Raw genomic sequence first — 20,588 nt, 5'->3', positions numbered from 1 at the left:
AATAGAATTAAAAGATAATACAAATCTTTCTATGAACTTTTCGAAGTACCTGTGTATATCAGCATAAATGATTTATTTTTACAGAAATGGGATTATACTGTTTATACTATTCTTAAACTTTATATAATGTATGTCAGTATATGTGAATCTATTAAAATCAACCTTTAAAAAAAATTTTAACATTTGTACATATTTATGAGGTACAGTATGTTGTTCCAGTACACACATATATGGTACATTGATTCACTTAGGGTAGATGGCATAGCTTTGTACTGTTAATTCACCACTTCCCCTCCTCTCCCGGACTCTGGTAACAATTATTCTACTCTCTACTTCCATGTATGAGTGAAATCATGTGGTATTTGTCTTTCTGTGCCTGGCTTACTTCACTTAACACCATGACCTCCAGTTCCATCCATGTTGCTGCAAATGACAGGATTTCATTTTTTTAAATAGCTAAGCAGTATTCCATTGTGTACATGTACCACAGTTTTTCTTATCCATTCATCTGTTAGTGGGCATTTAGGTTGATTCCATCTCTTGGCTATTATAGTGTTGAGATGCACATGGAAGTACAGGTGTTTCTTCAGTATATTGACTTCATTTCCTCTGGATATATACCCAGTAGTGGGATTCAGGTCTTTATTATCATTAATTTTGGCGTGCCTGAGCTGACAATGGCTAAAGGAGATCATTTAAAAATTCTAACTCTTAATCTGTTTCCATAGATGTTTACTTATTTCTTCTATAATTTGTTGTTGCTACTTGGTGGATTGAGTTCTGGATAAGTTGTCAAGTGAGTCTCTTTGTATAGTTTAAAGGCTTTTTGCCTTGAAGGCAACTCCAGTGTTAACATTGCTCTTTTAAAAATAAAACATCATTACTTTTGCTCATCTTTTTATTTTTGGCTCTTTGGAGTCTTTTGTTTAAATGGCATGTGGTTAATGGGTTTAGTTTTGTACCAAGTCTGAGAATCTTTTTTTTTTATAGCTGATCTTATTTAATTATATTTATAAGTTTCAGTTTGCTTTTTTCTTGTTTGCTACTTTTTATTCTTCTTCATTAGCAAAAAATAGAAAAATGAAGAACTGTTCATTTATGTGCTGCTTATTTTTATTATATTAAGCCACCCCTTTTACAGTTTTTCATCCTCACTCCACTACCCTCTCCCCCATAGTATATGGTGATACCCTATTGTACACTAACATAATTACATTTTTTCTTGTATCCCATCCCCTTTTTTAGGGTAGGTTGAAGTTTTGGGTTCTGGCCTATTATCAAATTGTTTTTACATTTTGTAGCTTTACCTACAAAATTATGTTATGTTTTATTTATTAGCCATACTACTGGTATTTAGAATTAGTTTTATGTTTAACTGTATACAGTGTTCATTCAGTCTTAAGTTTTTCATAGCACAAATTCTCCAAATATAAATTCTTTTTTATTGATGTTTTATCATGTGCTTGGGATTTTTCAGAAGGGGTTTGAGAGTGCTGTAATTTAAATATAACTTACTTATTTGAGAACTACTTTTTTAAAAAAAATTTATAGTTCCTGGTTATACACACCTGAATGACATATTGGCTAAGTAAAGAATTCTTGATGCATTCCTTTCCTATGAATGTTCCTGTAGATGAATCTCTGCCTTTCAGTTTTCCTGAGAACTCTGAGGCTGCCTGATATTTCCCCCCTGCTGTTGGTTGGTTGTTTCTTCTGCCTGGATACTTTTAAGATTGTTTGAAGCTTACTGAGGTCAGAATGATAGGTTTCTAACTTGATGATTTACTTACTTGTTATTTATCTTTCTTAATAGATGGTAACATCATTCATTCTACAAATTAAGCTCATTATTTTAGAAGAGACCTCAAATATCTTTCTGAACCATTTGTACTAATTTCTTTCACATAGTCTTCCAGATCTTTGGGGTATGTTGATGAACAAAGCAGATAAAAATTCTTGCCCTCGTGTAGGTCTTAAGTTGTAGCAGGGGGTATTAAAAATAAAACAAAACATAGTAAATTATATTGTGTGGAGAAAAAGTAGGATAAGAGGGATTGGGAATACTGGGGAAAGGCTGGGGATGACAACAGCAGGATTGCAGTTTTCTTTTTTTTCCCCTCAAACTCAAGTGGTAAGGATTGCAATTTTTAGTAGGGTAGTCAGTGTAAGCCTCATTGAGAACAAAAGGGAACAGCTAATACAAAAGTTGTAAGGCAAGAACATTCCTAGCATGTTAAAATAGCAAGGAAGCCAGGTGGCTGGAAAAAGGGAGTAAATGATGAGGAAAGTAGAGGGAAATGAAGTCAGAATATAAAGGAGCAGAATGCAAGGCATACATATTGGATACGGCATTGCAGGCCATTATTCAGGGAGCCAACATCATTCTGGCTTCTCTGTTGAGAATGGCCAATACCGGATGGTGGTAGAAGCAGGGGGTATTAAGTAATTGATGTAGTAATCCAGACATGTGAAATGATGATAGTTCCATGGACCAGGAAGTTAACAGTTGAAGACAGTAAGAAGTAGTTAGATTGTATATCTACACATTTGCTTAATAGCTGGAAGTAGGCTTTGAGAGAAAAAGATGACTAAAGATGACTGCAAGATTTTTATCCTGAACAACAGAAAGGATGGAATTGCCAACAGCTGTGATGGAGAAGGCTGAAGATAGAACATATTTTAAGGCAAGTGTCAGGAGTTTTGGACATTTAAAGAAAGAAATTTCTGGGCCGGCCCCATGGCTCACTCGGGAGAGTACGGTGCTGGTAGCGCCGAGGCTGCGGGATCGGATCCTACATAGGGATGGCTGGTGCGCTCACTGGCTGAGCATGGTACGGATGACACTGTGAGGAGGGTTGCGATCCCCTTACGGGTCAAAAGAAAAAAAGAAAGAAATTTCTTAGACTTTCAAGTGAAGATGTCAGGATGTTTTACGTTAGTCTAGAATTCAGGAGAAAGAGCTGAGCTGGAAGTAATTTGTGTAATCTTTCACCACCGTGTTCTCTCTCTAAACAAAAAAATCATCTCTGCCTGAGTTTTTACTTTTCTAAACAAATGATAATGCTACTAGTAGTTTTCAGACTGCAAAGCACCTTAGTGCTCTTGAGAAATAAGAGGACTCAGTCACCATACCCATACCTCAGCCTTGAGGTTATAGTCTTTTCATTTCTACTTCCTTGTACATTGTTCTGTTTTGGTGGTTGTATTAGTAGAGGGATCATTTAAGGAGTAAGAATCCTACACCATTTGACTTAATGGGTTAGGTCTTGAGCCAGATCAAACACTCCAATGCCCTGTTGACAACATTTCAGACACCTAGTTATGTTGTGTGTAGTCAGTGCATACCAGAATTGTGTATAATCTGTATCTCCAGAGATTTAGAAGTTAGATTTCATGAGCTCTGGCAGTTGGCTGGATGGAGCAACCTGAAATTGAAAAAGACTTAAAATATTCAACATATCCAGAGTCTTAGAAAAATACATTGAAGGATTTGTCCAAAGCAAAGACTCTTAACAGAAATGGGAAACTAAGATGAAGTTTTAGGTATTGAAATGTTTTAGGCATTGAAAGCTGTGCCTGTGTTCCCTCCTTTGTATACACGCACACATACACACTTTTCTGATTAGAAATGATGTTTTTGTCCTATTTGTAAGCTGGTAGTGATACTTATGACAAACGAGAATAGATTTATGATTTATACCAGAGAAAATAAAAATTTGTGCATAAAATTAGACTGAAAAGGGAACCAGGGCTGTCAATAAAAATACTCTAACATCCTCTTTGAACTTATGAAAATGTTCTCATTTTCCCATACTTCAGAGATTCTTAACTGGGCTTGCACAATAGAATCATCTGTGGAGATGCTTGCTATACCCTGCTCCAGAAAGACTGAGTCAGAATCTCAACAGTTTAATTCCACATAGTACTTCCTTAGGTTTTTGAGATGTTAACCCATTTTCTCTATAATGCTAGATTGAAATTAAATGGAAAATTTTTATTTAATTTTTTTACTATTGTGAAAATGTTTTACACGTTATTTCTGAAAATTATATTTAAGAAATAGAGTCAGTAGATAGGAAGACAATGGAAAATAGGAAGGGATAATGATGGGACTAAAAGTTCATGGAGTTACATAGCCTTGTTGTATAATCAATAATCAAAGTTATATTATGTTCTTACAAATATAGGTATGCACAAAAACTCAGTTGGACCTGCCTCAAAGACCAAATAAAATTAACAGACCACCTCTAAACTGAATCAGGCATTGTTGACCCCTAGTTTGTCCCTTATGTTGGCATTGAAAAAATAATCTTTTCTGATCTCTCCCTGCCTATCTGGTCTTCTGTTATTTTCCAAAGAGAACATTTTCTTCTAGTTAGTCTTTTTTTTTTTTTCTGTTCGCTTTTGTCTCTATCCGTTTCTCAAAATTGCTGGTTCTGGCAGAATTTATTTAATGAGTCCCATATTGATGGACATTTAGGTTAGGTGTGGTTTTTAAATATTTCTTTTGATCCAGACTGTATTTACATTACATTGCTTGATATTCATGTTATTCTGAAGGAAATTAATTTTAATAGTTTTAACTTGAATATGTTTTCTTATAGCAGAAGAAGAAAACTAAGAACTTCAATCCACCAACACGTAGAAATTGGGAAAGTAATTACTTTGGGATGCCCCTCCAGGATCTGGTTACAGCTGAGAAGCCTATACCACTATTTGTTGAAAAATGTGTGGAATTTATTGAAGATACAGGTAGGCTAGAAGTATCATTGCAAGAGATTTGATTTAAATTTTTGCTTTTGCTACACCAACAGTTTGTCAAATGTTTGGAATTTGTTAAAACTAAATTTTGAAATAGGTATGTAGTTCTCATTGTTGGGATTGATTTTCTTGAGTATTAACTCTGAAGGTAATGATCTGATAATTGAAAGAAGTTTTATTGTTTGATCAGTAATACTTTTTGTTGGACTTCTCTTGCACCTAATAAATGGCTAAGTTGAATGCTAAAATGTTAAACTTATCTTGGAATTCAGGGTAACTTAATTATTAAATTATGCTATTTAATTAAGAGAGAGTTATGTTTTGAATCAATAATTTGAAAGTTTTTAATATTTTTAAGTCCATTACTATTTATTTGTATTACCTGTTTTACACACGATTTTTCTTTTAAAACTTAGATCAATAATTATAGATACATGAAAGGTGTAGCCTGTTCTATTTGTAATGTTACTATTTATTCAGCAGTTACAGCTTGATGTGATTTATTTGGCTTGAGCTGTATTTTTAAGGAATGTATAGATATCTTCACTATTTTAGAAACAAGCCAGCTCTTATGTTTACTTTGCCTAATGTAAACTGTTAAAACAAAAAAATGAAGATTGGGCCCGTCAGAGGTGAGTGATAGAGGCACAAAAGATTATCGTGCTGAGTGCATTTAAAATGAACACTAGTTAATTGTGAAACCTAGTGATTGAATGGACTACAAATTTTAGTGGTTTGAAAACATAAGCTAATCGGTTTTAGCTTTATTTGTTCTTAATGATCTCTTGATAAACAAGCATTGTTTAAAAAACAAACTAGGATATCCACATTCTATTTAAAAAAATATGCTCATTCTTAGATGTACGTCTTACCCTTTAGTCTGATTATCAGCTAAGTTCTATGCATATTGGATTGTCTATTTGGTGAGGAATGCTGATTTTCAGTTTAAATAAGGGGGTAGTATGTGGGGACATACTGTTAACCCCTAGTATTATAGTTTCAATAGCATGTATCTGTGTCCTTTAGTTAATAAGTCTTGTTCATTTAACCTACATTTGGATATGCCCTTAATCATTTAATTTGTCCTTCAATAAATACTTGAGAAGTGTCTATAGGGCAAATTTTATGCTTATGTTTCTTTCCATCTTTAACATAATAAAAATGCAAGTATTCTTATATTAGCTTTCTGCTTTGAATTTAAAGAATTTTCATTTTCTCTAGTAATGTTATTAGGCCTTATGGATACAACTGAGCAATTAGAAAATACTTTTTAGTGATTGAAAAACAATCAAATAATGATGGATTAGCATTTTGTGCATTATTGTAATTTAAAAACTCCTATATTTTGAATATTTTCATAGTAGATGAATTGTTTGGTTTGAGGAAAATGAATTTCAAGTGTAAGATAAAGTGAGGTTCTTGTACAGTTCCTACCAACTTGAATTTTTTCAGGTCAGCTCACAGGTAATGTATGTATTTAAGTGCTTTGGTAGAAATATAGTGAAGTACCGTAAGACTATAAGCATAGAATAAAAGATTAAAGCTAGTTCCTTTGTCGTCGTCATCGTCGTCGTAGTATATTGCTTGATTTTATTACTGATTTTAAAACTGCTAAGCAGTTTTGGCAGAAATTTTGCTTAAGAGTTAAATTTTCAACTCTCACCGTGGACAGCCCTCTTATGTTTGAAGTTCAACTTTATGTTTGAGGTTCAACTTGTGTATTTTTATTGCAGATACCCATTACTTAAAAGTTGTATTTTGCTCTTTATAGATCCTTAGATATAGTGATATCAGTGGTCAGTACTTCTTTTGTTATTGTTACATTCAGCCCTTTTGTTTAAAAGACAACTTTTTTGCATAATGCTGAAGAAAATATGGTAGTTTTAAAAATCAGCTTTATTGGTATAATTTACATACAATAAAACTTGCCAATTTTAATTATACAGTATGAGTTTTGGTAACTGTGGTTATGAAACTGCAACAATATCAAGATATAGAACATTTTTATCATGCCAAAAAACATCTAGTCTTTCATTATTAAGTGTATTGTTAGCTGTTGGATTTTTGTAGATGCTTTTTATCACCTTGAGAAAGTACTCTATTATTCCTAGTTTGCTGAGAGTTTTTATCCAAAATGGGTGTTCATTTTTGGGGGTTTTTTTTTGGCATCTGTTGAGGCGATGAATTATGTTCATTGATTTCCAAATGTTAAACTAATCTTGCATCCAGAGGATAAACAACACTCAGTCATAGTGTTTTATTCTTTTAATATACTGCCGGGTCAGTTTTTTAAAATATTAAGGATTCTGCGTCCTGAAGGATATTGGTCTATAGTTTTCTTGCAATGTCTTTGGTTGATATCAGGGTAAAGCTAGCATCATAGATGGAGTTTATTTTCTGGAAGTTTGTATAGTACTAGTAATATTTTTTCCTAAATTTTGTTAAAATTCACCAGTGAAACTATTTGGACTTGGAATTTTGTTTGTGGGGAGTTTTTTTTAACTATGAATTAAATTCCTTTGATAGATGTAGGGCTATTCAGATTTTCTTCTTGAGTAAGCATTGGTTGTATCTTTTGAGGAACTTGTCCATTTCATCTAAATTGGAGTAAAGTTGTTTATAAAATTCCTGATTATCCTTTTTTAATGCCTGTAGTATCTGTAGTAATGTCTTCTCTTTCTTTCCTGATATTAATAAATTGTTTCTTTTATGTTGTTAGAAGTTTAGCAATTTTATTGATCATTTCAGAGAACCAGCTTTTGCTTTTATTGATTTTCTTCCCTTTTTGGTCCCTGTTTTAATTTGTTGAATTGAACTTTTTATTTCTTCCTCTTTTGTTCAGTTTCTATTTTCTGAAATAGAAGCCTAGATCATTGATTTAGAACAATTTTCTTTTCTACTATAAATTGTTACTGTTTCAGATTTTCCTCTAAGCATTGTTCTAGCTACATTCCACAGATTTTGATATGTTGTGTTCCATTTTTATTTTATTTCTTTTTTTTTTTTTATTTATTAAGAATATTCATGAGATACAAAGCTAATTGTCACCCCTTCTGCCCATGATGTGAGGGCCAGATTTGTACTAGGCATACCCATTACCAGGAATTACTCTTGTACCCCTTGTCCCCATCCAGTTATTCCCCAACCTCCTCCTTCCCCCTCACCCCCACTCCACTTTGTAACCCTAGGAATGTTCCCTCCCTCTGTAAGACCACAACACTATGTGGTCTTTCTTTCCTTCCTTTCTTTCTCTCTTAGCTCCCACATATGGGTGAGCACGTGTGGTATTTATCTCTATGTGCTTTGCTTATTTCACTAAACATGAGTTTCTCTAGGTTCATCCATGTTGTTGCAAGTGGGAGTATTTCATTCTTTTTTATGGCAGAGTAGTATTCCATAGTGTATATATACCACAGTTTCCTTATCCGATCATCCATTGATAGACATTTACGTTGGTTCAATATCTTGGCTATTGTAAACAGAGCTGCGGTGAACATGGGGGTGCAGGTATCTCTTTGACATGATTTCCATTTCTCTGGATTTATACCCAGGAGAGGGATTGATGGATCTTGTGGAAGATCTATCTGTAGTTGTTTGAGAAACCTCCATATTGTTTTCCATAGTGGTTGTACTAATTTATAGTCTCACCAGCATGTTATTCACCGTCTTTTTGATTATAGCCAGTCTAATTGGAGTGAGGTTGTATCTCAGAGTGGTTTTAATTTGCATTTACCTGATGACTAGTGATGCTCAGCATTTTTTCTTGTATCTGTTGGCCATTTATTTGTATGTCTTTTGAAAAAATGTCTATTCAGCTCCTTTGCCCATTTTTTAATTGGGTCATTTTTTTATTACTGTATAATTGCTTGAGTCATATGTATATCTGGATATTAATCCCTTGTCAGATGCATGGTTAGCAAAAATTTTCTCCCACTCTGTAGGTTGTCTTTTTCACTCTGTTGATTGTTTGCTTTGCTGTGCAGAAACTTTTTAGTTTGATATAGTCTCATTTGTTTATTTTTTCTTTTGCTGCTTGTGCTTTTGGGCTCATGTTCATAAAGCCTGTGCCCTGATCTAACTGCTGAAGTGTTTCACCTATATTTTCCCTTAGTAATTTTATAGTTTCAGGTCTTATACTCAGGTCTTTAATCCATTTTGAGTCGATTTTAGTGTATGGTGACAGATGCATTTCTAGTTTTATTCTTTTGCATATGGATATCCAGTTTTCCCAGTACTACTTGTTGAAGGGGCAGTCTTCTCCCCAATGTAGGTTTTTGCTGCCTTTGTCTAATATCAGAAGGCTATAAGCCTGAGGAGTGATTTCTGGGTTCTCTATTCTACTCCACTAGTCTGAATGTCTATTTTTATACCAGTACCATGCTGTTTTGGTTACAACAGCTTTGTAGTATAATATGAAGTCAGGCAGAGTTATGCTTCTGGCTTTATTTTTTTTTTTTGCTCAGGATTGCTTTGACTATTCGGGGTCTTTTGTTTTTCCATATGAAAGGTAAGATTGTTTTCTCCATTTCTGTAAGAAAGTCATTGGTATTTTGATGTACATCACTTTGGGTAGTATAGACATTTTCACAATGTTAATTCTTCCAATCCAAGAGCATGGAATATCTTTCCGTCTTTTTGTGTCTTCTTTAATTTCTTTCAGAAGTGGTTTGTAGTTCTCATTGTAGAAGTCTTTCACCTTCTTGGTTAAATTGATTCTTAGGTATCTTTTTGTGTGTGTGTGACAATTGTGAATGGGCTTTCTTTATTTCTCTTTCTGTTAATTCATTATTTGAGTATATAAATGCTACTGATTTCTGGGCATTTATTTGATATCCTGCAACATTACTGAAGTTATTAACCAGCTCTAGAAGGAGTTTTTTGATAGAGTCTTTAGGTTTTTCTATATATAGTATCATGTCATGTGCAATTAGAGAAAGTTTGACTTCATCTTTTCTAATCTGGATTCCCTTTACTTCTTTCTCTTCCTGATTGCTCTAGCTAGTACCACTAGTACTATGTCAAATAGAAGTGGTGAGAGTGGACATCCTTGTCTTGTTTCTGTCCTTAACGGGGAGGCCTTCAATTTTTCCCCATTCAGAATAATACTGGTGGTAGGCTTGCCATAAATGGCTTTAATTGTGTTGAGATATTTTCCTTCTATACCTAATTTGTTGAGAGTCTTTATCATGAAGTGATGCTGAATTTTATTAAATGCTTTTTCAGCATCTATTGAGATAATCATATTGTCTTTGTCCTTGAGTTTGTTGATGTGATGTATCACATTTATTGACTTTTGTGTGTTAAACCATCCTTGCATCCCTGGGATGAATACCACTTGATCATAGTGTATAATTTTTTTAGTATATTGTTGTATCTTGATTGCCAGTATTTTGTTGAGGATTTTAGCGTCTAGGTTCATCAAGGATATTGGCCTATAACTTTCTTTTTTTGTTGTGTCTTTATCTGGTTTTGGTATCAGAGTTATGTTGGCCTTATAGAATGAGTTTTGGAGAGTAGCATCTGTTTCAATTGTTTGGAATAGTTTCAGGAGAATTGGTATTAACTCCTCTTTAAAAGTTTGGTAGAATTCAGCTGTAAAGCCTTCCGGACCTGGACTTTCTTTTGTTGGAAGATTGCTAATTACCGCTTCAATCTCCTTGCTTGTTATTTATTGGTCTGTTCAGGTTTTCTATCTCTTCTTGGTTCAGTCTTGGTAGTTTATGTGTCTAGAAACTTATCCATATCTTCCAGATTTTCAAATTTGTTGTCATACAGTTGTTTATAATAGTCCCGAATGATTCTTTGTATTTCTGTGGTGTCAGTTGTAATGTCTCCCTTTTCATTTCTGATTTTTGTTATTTGGGCCTTCTCTCTTCTTTTTTTTTTTTTTTTTTGTTAACCTAGCTAATGGTGTGTCTATTTTATTTATCTTCTTGAAAAACCAACATTTAATTTTGTTTATCTTTCTATTGTTTTGGGGTCTCTTTTTTCATTTAGTTATGCTCTGATCTTAATTATTTCTTTCCGTCTACTACCTTTAGGTTTGGATTGTTGTTGTTTTTCAGGTTCTTTGAGGCATAGTGTTAAGTCGTTTATTTGGAGTCTTTCCATTCTTTTGATATAAGCATTTACTGCAATAAATTTGCCTCTTCTGCTTTTGCAGTATCCCACAGGTTTTGATATGATGTATCTTAATTTTCATTAGTTTCTAGAAATTTTTTGATTTCCTGTTTAATTTCTTCTTGGACCTATAGGTCATTCACGAGCCTATTATTTAGTTTCCATGTGTTTGTATAGCTTCCAGCGTTTTGCTTATTGTTTATTTCCAGTTTTAGTCCTTTGTGGTCTGAAAAGATAGTTGGCATGATTTCAGTTTTTAAAAATTTGCTGAGACTAGATTTGTGACCTAATAGGTGGTCTATCCTGGAGAGTGTACCATGAGCTGATGAGAAGAAAGTGTATTCTTTAGCTGTTGGGTGAAATGTTCTGTATATGTCTGCCAAGTCCATTTTTATTCAATTCAAAATACTTTGTAATTTCCCATTTGATTTTTTTTAATTCATATCCATTATAGATTTCTAAATGTTTGCTAATTTTGCACATATCTTTGTTATTCTTTTCTAGTTCAATTCTATAGCAGGTGGAAAACAATTTGTTTTATTACAGGCATTAAAAGGATAATCAGGAGTTTTATGGTCTATTTTGAAAAAATGTTCCATGGGACCTTGAACAGAATGTTTCTTATACTTTTATAAGAAGGGTTCCGTAAAGGGTTCTGTAAGTGTCAATTAGATCAAGTTCTTTGAGTGTGTTGGTCAAGTCTTGCATATCCTTACTAATTTTTTTGTTTACTTGTTTTTTTTAATTACTTTACTACTGTTGAAGTTTACAATCATGATTGTGTTTCTTCTTTCATTTCTATTAGATTTTACTTCATGTGTTCTGACGTTCTTATAATTTCATATACATCTCTTTGTACTTAGTAGTATTCCTTGTTCTGAAGTCTGCATAGCCAGTGGTGTTTTCTCTTGAGTAGAGTTTGTATGGTATTATCTTTATCTGTCCTTTTACCTTTAACCCATCTGTATCTTTATTTCTAATGTGAATTTCTTTAAATGGCATATCATTGGATCACAGTCTTTATTTTTATTGAAATGTTTAAATCATTGGCTTTTAATGTAATTTGTTTTAAATCTGCCTTTGTGTTTTCATTTTCTACTTATCCCATGTGATCTTTAATCCTTTTTTCTTTTCCTGCCTTCTTTTGCATTAGTTGAATATTTTTAGTCTATTTTATCTCCAATGTCAGTTATAACTATCTCTTAGGTTTTTTTCATTGGTGCTCTAGAATTTGCCTATATATATCTTTAATTACATTTCAACTTCAAATAATACACCACCATAATGTGCAGTGTATGAACCTTGTAATAGTGTACTTCCCCCCCACCTCTTGTTCTATTGTTACACATTTAAATTCTATGCTATATTTTAAACATCACGGGACATTTTTATAATTTTTGCTTTAAACAGGTAATTATCCTTGTTTTTGAAAGATGTTTTCTTAGATTATACTTTTTTAAATAAGAGCTTTATTGAAATTAATTCACATATCATACAATTCACTCATTTTAAGTGTACAATTGAGTGGTGTTTTAGTATATTCAGAGTTGTGCAGCCATCAGCAGTCAATTTTAGAATATTTTCGTTATCCCAAAAAGAAATTCTGTACCCATTAAATAATCATTTCAATTTCTCATCCCAACCTCAACTTTCTATCTCTATACATTTGCCTATTCTGTACATTTCATATAAATAGAATCATGTAATGTGGTCTTTTGTGACTGGCTCCTTTAGTTTAATGTGATGTTTTCAAAGTTTATTCATATTGAAGCATCTGTTAGTACTTCATTTCTTAATTTTTTGCTGAATAATTTCCAATTAATGGACATTTGGGTTGTTTCTACTTTTTGACTGTTGTGAACAGTGCTGCCATGAATTTTGCATATGTTTTCACATTTGGATATATATATATCTAGGAGTGAAATTGCCGGATCATATCATCACTCTGTTTATAGCCTTTTGAGGAACTGCCAGACTTGTTTTCCAAAGTGACGTCACCATTTGACATTCTCATCAGTAATGTATGGGAGTTCCAGTTCCTCCACATCTTTGCCAATGCTTATTTTACTCTTTTTTGATTATAACCATCCTAGTGGGGGTGTGAAATGGTATCTCATTTCGCATCCCTACTAGGGACTAGGTTTGACTTTCATTTCCTTGATGAGTAATGATGTTGAACATCTTTTTAGTGCTTTTTGGCTTTTCATATATCTTTGGAGAAATATTTATTAGGAACCTTATCCCACTTTTGAGTTGGTTGTTTGCCTTACTGTGAATTTATTCTGGATACAAGTTGCTTTCAAATATGATTTGCACAAAATTTTTCCGATTCTGTAGATTGTCTTATAATTTCTTTATAATGTGCTTTGAGACACAAAAGTTGTAAAGTTTTGATGAAGTCTGTTTTATGTATTTTTAAAATTTTGTCACTGTGCATAGTGTCGTATCTAAGAAGGTTTTGCATAATCCAAGATCATGAAGATTTACTCCTATATACCTTCTATATATAGTTGTATAATTTTAGCTCTTACATTTAGGTCTGTGATCCATCCTGAGTTAATCTTTTTTTCATATGTTTTGAGGAGGGATTACAATTTGTTGGGGGTTTTTTTTTGGCATGTGGATACTCATTGTATAGGTACCATTTATTGGAAAGACTGTTCTGTTGAATTGCCTTAGCACTCTTGTTGAAAGTCAATCGACTGTAAATGGTGAAGGAATAACTGGACTTTCACTTCTATTCAATGTAATACAAATGAAAAATAATATGAATATTTTGATGAACTTTTTGAATTACCCTCATATATTCCTGTCCATACCATTCTGTCTTCATTATTATAGCTTACATGTGAGTCCTTCAACTTTTGTTCCTCTGGTTATAGAGTTCTAAGCTCATGGGTTTTTTTTTTTTTTTTCCTTCACCCATTTCATTCAGCTCTTTAAAGACTGGTCATTGTCTTCTGTTTTTGATATCTAATGAGAAGTCTGCTGTCATTCTTATCCATGTTTTGCTGAATGTGATGTGTTCTCCTTTCTTCCTCAACCTCCAGCTGCTTTTAAGATTATTCTCCTCTGGTTTTCAGCAGTTTTATTAAAAATAAGTATTAAATAGCTTTAGTAATCTCAGAAAGTATTTGTATATTTTAAGTATTTCTTCTGCTTGAGGTTTCTAGAGCATCTTGGATCTCTTGATTTATAATTTTCAAATTTGGAAAATTTGGGGCTGTTATTTCTTGTAATATTTTTTTCTGTTCTCCTGTTTTCCAGTCCCTGTTCTTCTGCTTTGGTCTCTAATTATGTGTGTGTTAGACCTCTTGAAATTGTCTCACAGGAGCCACGGGCAGCTCCCACCACCCAGCAGAAGACAGGTGCATACCCAGGTTCCTAGTCAGGAGCCATGGGCAGCCCCCACTGCCAGGCAGAAGGGAGGAGCATGCCCAGAGTCCTAAGCAGGAGCTCTGGGAAGCCCCCAACATCTGGCACAAGGCAGGACCACACCCAGGGCCCTTGGCAGGAGCTGTTGGCAGACCCCACCTGTGTGTGTGGTTTACCACAGCTGCTGCCAAAGCTGCTGCCAGGGTGGCTCACCACCACATTAGCGAGAACAGCCTCTGTGCAGGTAGCCAGTTGACCACTCAACTGCATTGTGGTGAGGAGAATCACCAGTAGAGACTGGAAAAAGAAAAGGAAGTCTTTCTCCTCAAAGCCCATTGAGGAGTAATAGAAGAAACAACTGCTCTACCAGATGACCAGACAACAGCATAGAGATAGTAGGAATATGAAAACCAAGAAAATATCACACCACCAAAGGAATACAGTAATTCTCAAGTACTAGACCCTTGAAATGACTGAAAAGGAATTACGAGCAACAATCTTAAGGAAATTGAATGAGATATGAGAAGACTCAGACAACATAATGGAGTGAGAAAAATATCTAATTAATGAAGGAGAAAGTTTACAAAGAGATAAATACCTTAAATAAGAAGGTAGCAGAACTCCTGGAACTGATGGATTCATCCAGTGAAATAAAAAACAACCAAGAGCTTAAGCAGTAGGCTACCGCAAGCAGAAGAAAGAATTTCTGATTTTGGTTTTGTTTTTTTTTCCCTTTTTGTCTTTTTTTTCCGTGTCCGGCAACGGACCGCAACCCTCAGTGTCGCGCCCGTACCGGACCGGGACCGGCAACGGGATCGCAACCCCCCGGCGCTGCGCCCGCCCCTCGCTCAGCCAGTGAGCGGGAACCGGTCTGTATGTGGGATCCGAACCCTCGGCGGGAGTGCCACCACACTCCCAAGCGGCGCACTGTAGCAGTGCGCCACTGGGCCGGCCCAAGAATTTCTGATTTTGAACATAGTCTTTTTAAAATAACCCAGGTGGGCAAAAATGTGGGGAAAAAAATTAAAAATGGAGAAAATCTAAGAAAGCTAGCAGACATCCTTAAACACACAAACATTCAAATTTTGGGTGTTCCAGAAGAGAAGAGAAAGAAAAAGCATTGAAAATCTATTCAACGAAATAATAATGGAAAACTTCCCAGGTATAGGGAGATACACAGACCTTCAGATCCTGGAAGTTCAAAGATCCCCAAACAGATTCAATCCAAAAAGACCCTCCCCAAGACATATTATAGTCAAACTGGCAAAACTCAAAGACAGAGAGAGAATTCTAAAAACGGCAAGAGAAAAGAGTCAAGTCACTTATAAGGGAGCCCCTATCAGACTAACAACATACTTCAGAGCAAAAACTCTACAGGCCAGAAGAAAATGAGACGATATATTCAAAATACCAAAAGAAAAAGAACTGCCAGCCAAGAATACTATACCCAGCACGGCTATCCTTCAGAATTGAGGGAGAAATAGTGTATTTCCCAGACAAACAAAAACTGCAGGAGTTCATCACCACATGATCAGCCCTGCAAAAAATTCTCAAGGGAGCACTGCATCTGGAATACAGAAAACAATAATCACTACCACAAATCCACAAGAAAAAACAAAACCCACTGGTAAAACACAAATGCAAATGAGAAAGAAAAACTAAACCTAACCACCTCAAAAAAAAACAACAAACACTGGAGATGAATAATAAAAAGGGAAGAAAGAAACAAAAGACTTAAAAACATCTAAACAAAAAGCAATAAGATGGCAGGAGTAAGACAGTACCTTTCACTAACAACCCTAAATGTAAGTGGAGTAAACTCCCCACTCAAAAGATACGGACTGATGGATTGGATTAACAAGCTAGACCCAACTATATACTGTCTTCAAGAGACTCAACTCACCCCAGTGAAGGGATGGAAAAGGATATACCATGTGAATGGAAACCAGAAATGAGCAGGAGTAGCTATTTTTATATAAAATAAAATAGACTTTAAACCAAAAATCATAAAGGGACAAAGCCACTGTATAATGGTAAAGGGATCTATCCACTATAAGACATAACAGTCATAAATATATATGCACTCAACACTGTAGCAGATATATGAAGCAAACACTATTAGGCCTAAAGAAAGAGACCTCAATATGATAATATTAGGGGATCTGAACACCCCTCTCAGCACTGGGCAGATCATTTGGGCAATAAATGAACAGAAACACAGGATTTAAACTACACTTTAGACCAATTGGACCTGGCAGGTACATACAGAACATTTCATCCAACAACTACAGAATATACATTCTTATCAGCACATGGAACATTCTCCAGGATAGACCACATATTAGGTCACAGATCAAATCTCAACCAATTTTTAAAAATTGAAAACATTTCAAGTATCTTTTCAGAACATAATGGATTAAAACTAGAAACCAATAACAAGCTAAACTCTGGAAACCCATACAAATACATGGAAATTTAACAACATGCTCCTGAATGACCTAACGGTTCAAGAAGTAATTAAACTAGAAATCAAAAATTTCTTGAAACTAGTGAAAATAAAGGCACATCATACCAAAACTTGTGGGATACTGCAAAAGTGGTGCTAAGAGAGAATTTTGTTGGAATAAATGTTTACATTAGAAGAATAGAAAGATTTCAAATTAAAAATCTAATGCTACACCTCAAAGTCTAGAAAAACAAGAACTGTCTGATCCCAGAATTAGTATACGGTAAGAAATAGTTAGGATCAGAGCAGAACTAAATGAAATGGAGAGACAAAAATGATATAAAAGATTGGTGAAACCAAAAGTTGTTTTTTTGAGAAGATAAACAGCATAGACAAGCAATTGGCTAAGCTAACTAAACAAAAGAAGAGAGAAGACTAAAAAAACAAAACTTTGAAATAAAAAATGAGACATTACTACTGATACCACAGAAATACAAAGAGTCATTAGAGAATGTTATAAACAACTATACACCAACAAATTTGAAAACTTGGAGGAAATAAAAAAAATTTTGAACCCAAACTACCAACACTGAACCAGGAAGACATAGAAAATATGAACAGACCAATAATGAATAATGAAATTGAAGCAGTAATCAGCAGCCTCCAAACAAAGAAAAGCCCAGGACTAGATGGCTTTACTGCTGAACTTTACCAAACCTTTAGAGAGAAATTAATACCACTTCTTTTAAAAATTGAAATAGAGGCCATTCTCCCAAACTTGTTCTGAGGTCAGCATCACCCTGATACCCAAACGAGATGAAGATAAAAAAGAAAACTGTAGGCGAATATCTCTGAACATAGAGGCAAAAATCCTCCACAAAGTATTAGTAACACATCAAAAAAATTACACACCATGATCAAGTGGTATTTCTCCTAGAGATGCAAGGATGGTCCAACATACGCAAGTCAATATATGTGATACACCACATCAATAAAATCAAGGACAAAAGCCATATGATTATCTCAAATAGATGCAGAAAAAGCACTTGACAAAATTCAGCATCCCTTCATGATACTCTCAGCAAAGTAGGTAGAGAAGGAAAATATCTCAGCACAATAAAAGCCATAGATGACAAACCCAACACCAATATCATCCCAAATGTGGAAAAGTTGAGCACTTTTCTTTTAAAAACAGGTAAAAGACAAGGATGCCCACTGTCACTACTACTACTCAACATAGTATTGGAAGTAGTAGCCAGAGTGATCAGTCAAGAGAAAGAAAGGGCATCCAGATTGGAAAAAGACCAAGTCGAACTGCACTGTTTGTAGATGACATGATCCTATATATAGAAAAACCTAAGAACTCTACCAAAAGACTCTTAGAGCTGGTAAGTGAGTTCAGTAAAGTTGCAGGATACAAAATCAACACACAGAAATCAGCATTTTTTACTCTAATAATGAACTAGCAGAAAAAGAAATCAAGAAAGCAATTCCATTTACAATAGTCACCCCCAAAATAAAATACTTAGGAATCAATTTAACAAAGGAGGTGAAAGATTTCTGCAGTGAGAACTATAAATCAGTGCTGAAAGAAATTAAAGAGGACACAAAGATGGGAAGAAATTCCATGCTCTTGGATTGGAAAGATCAACATTGTGAAAATGTCCCTGCTACCCAAAACAACTATAGATTACATGTAATACCTATCAAAATACCAACGACATTTTTCACAGAAATAGAAAAAGCAATCCTAACATTCATATGGAACAAAAAAAGACCCTGAATAGCCAAAGCAATCCTGAGCAAAAATAAAAATAAAGCCGGAGGCATTACGCTACCTGACTTAAAATTATACTACAAAGCTGTAGCAACCAAAACAGCATGGTACTGGCTTAAAAACACACACACGGACCAATGGAACAGATTTAGGGAACCCAGAAGTGTTTACCCACATACTTAGAGCCAATTGATTGACATTTAACAAGAGCAACATGAGCATACATTAGGGAAAGGACTCCTCCTCAATAAATGATGCTGAGAAAACTGGACATCCATATGTAGAAGAAAGAAAGTAGACCCGTACCTCTCACCCTATACCAAAGTTAACTCAAAATGGATTAAAGAATTAGGGCCGGCCCGTGGCTCATTCAGTAGAGTGCGGTGATCATAACACCAAGGCCACGGGTTCGGATCCTATATAGGGATGGCCGGTTTGCTCACTAGCTGAGCGTGGTGCTGACAACACCAAGCCAAGGGTTGAGATCCCCTTACCGGTCATCCTTAAAAAAAAAAAAAAAAAAAAAAAAGAATTATATATAAGACCCTTAAAACTATAAAACTACTGAAAGAAAACATAGGGGGAAACACTTCGGGAAGTAGAACTGGCCAAAGACTTTATGGATAAGATCATAAGCAAAGGGGATTATATCAAACTAAGAATCTTCTGCACAGCAAAAGAAACTGAACAGAATGAATGGGAGAAAATATTCACGAACTATGCATGTGACAAAGGATTAATATCCAGAATATACAAGAAACCAAAACTACTCAACAGCAAGAAAAACAACCAGAATATAAAATGGCAAAGTAGCTGAATAGGCATTTCTCAAAGGAAGATATACAAATAGCCAATAGACATGTTAAAAATGTTCATCATCACTAAGCATCAGGAGAATGCAAACCACAACCACATTGAGATATCATCTCACCCTAGTAGACTGGCTATTTTCAAAAAGACAGAGAACAACAAATGGTGGTGAGGATGTGGAGAAGGGGGAACCCTTCTATACTATTGGTGGGATTGTAAATTAGTGTAGTCATTATAGGAAACAGTATGGAGGTTCCTCAAACAACTACAGATGGAACCTGCCATATGATCCAGCAATCCCGCTGCTAGGTGTATGCCCAAAGGAATTGAAATTATCATGTTGAAGGGATACCTGCACTCCCATGTTTATTGCAGCTCTATTTGCAATAGCTAAAAGTAAGAATCAACCTAAATGTCCATTGACAGACACCTAGGTAAGGAAAATATGGTTTATATGCGTAATAGAATACTACTCTGCCATAAAAAGGAATGAAATTCTGCCATTTGCAGTGACATGGATGAACTTGGAGAAAATTATGTTAAGAGAAATAAGCCAGGTACAGAAAGAGAAATGCCATGTGTCCTCACTCATAAGTGGGAGCTGAAAAAACAAAGGAAAAAAAATATACAACATCTACAATGATTCTTTGAATTTTCAGAAGGAGATAATGGAACTGAGCACACCAGAGGTGAGAAAGGGGGAGGAGGCAGGAGGTGTAGGGAGAAATTGGTAAAGGGCCACAAAAAATGATTACATTGTGTAATGAGAAAATAAAAAAATTAAAAAGAATTGTCCCACAGCTCACAGATGCCTTGTTCATTTTTTAAAACCTTTTTTCTTTGCTTCATCTTGGTTTCACTATATATAGCTATATCTTCAAGTTTATTGATCTTTTTTCTGTATGGTCAAATCTAAAAGTTCCTGTTAAATTTCCTTTCTATGGGTTTTGTTTTTGTACTCATCATGTTGATGTTTTCCTGTATATCTTTGAGTATATTTTATGTTTACAAGATTTAAGATCTTTGGTTTACTATTTCTGTCATATATTATTTCTGGGACACTTTCTGTTGGTTTTTCTCCTAGTTTGGGTTGTGTTTTTCTACATTGGTAATTTTGATTTGATGTCAGACATTTTGAATTTTATATTGTTCGGTTATTAATTTTCTAGTGTTCCTTTAAAGAATGTTGGATTTATTTATATATTTTTTAATTTTTTTTAATTATTTTTATTTTGTCAATATACAATGTAGTTGATTATTGTGTCCCATCACCGAAACCTCCCTCCCTCCTCCCTCTCC

General features: G+C 34.6%; 1 protein-coding gene across 2 annotated transcripts in view; it reads left to right on the top strand.

The window, feature by feature from the left end:
- Positions 1-20,588, top strand: part of ARHGAP5 (Rho GTPase activating protein 5) — a 97,868-nt gene that overhangs the window by 34,403 nt on the left and 42,877 nt on the right. The window contains exon 3 of one of the 2 annotated variants that reach the window (XM_008580121.1): positions 4,608-4,752. In XM_008580121.1, coding sequence (XP_008578343.1) covers positions 4,608-4,752 — 145 coding nt within the window. Of the gene's footprint in view, positions 1-4,604; positions 4,753-20,588 lie in introns of both variants that reach the window. The other variant, XM_008580120.1, reaches the window with a different exon arrangement.

Source organism: Galeopterus variegatus, unplaced genomic scaffold, assembly GCF_000696425.1.
Source record: "Galeopterus variegatus unplaced genomic scaffold, G_variegatus-3.0.2 Scaffold2028, whole genome shotgun sequence".
Taxonomy (NCBI): Eukaryota; Metazoa; Chordata; class Mammalia; order Dermoptera; family Cynocephalidae; genus Galeopterus; species Galeopterus variegatus.
This window is presented reverse-complemented; position numbering and strand designations above follow the sequence as displayed.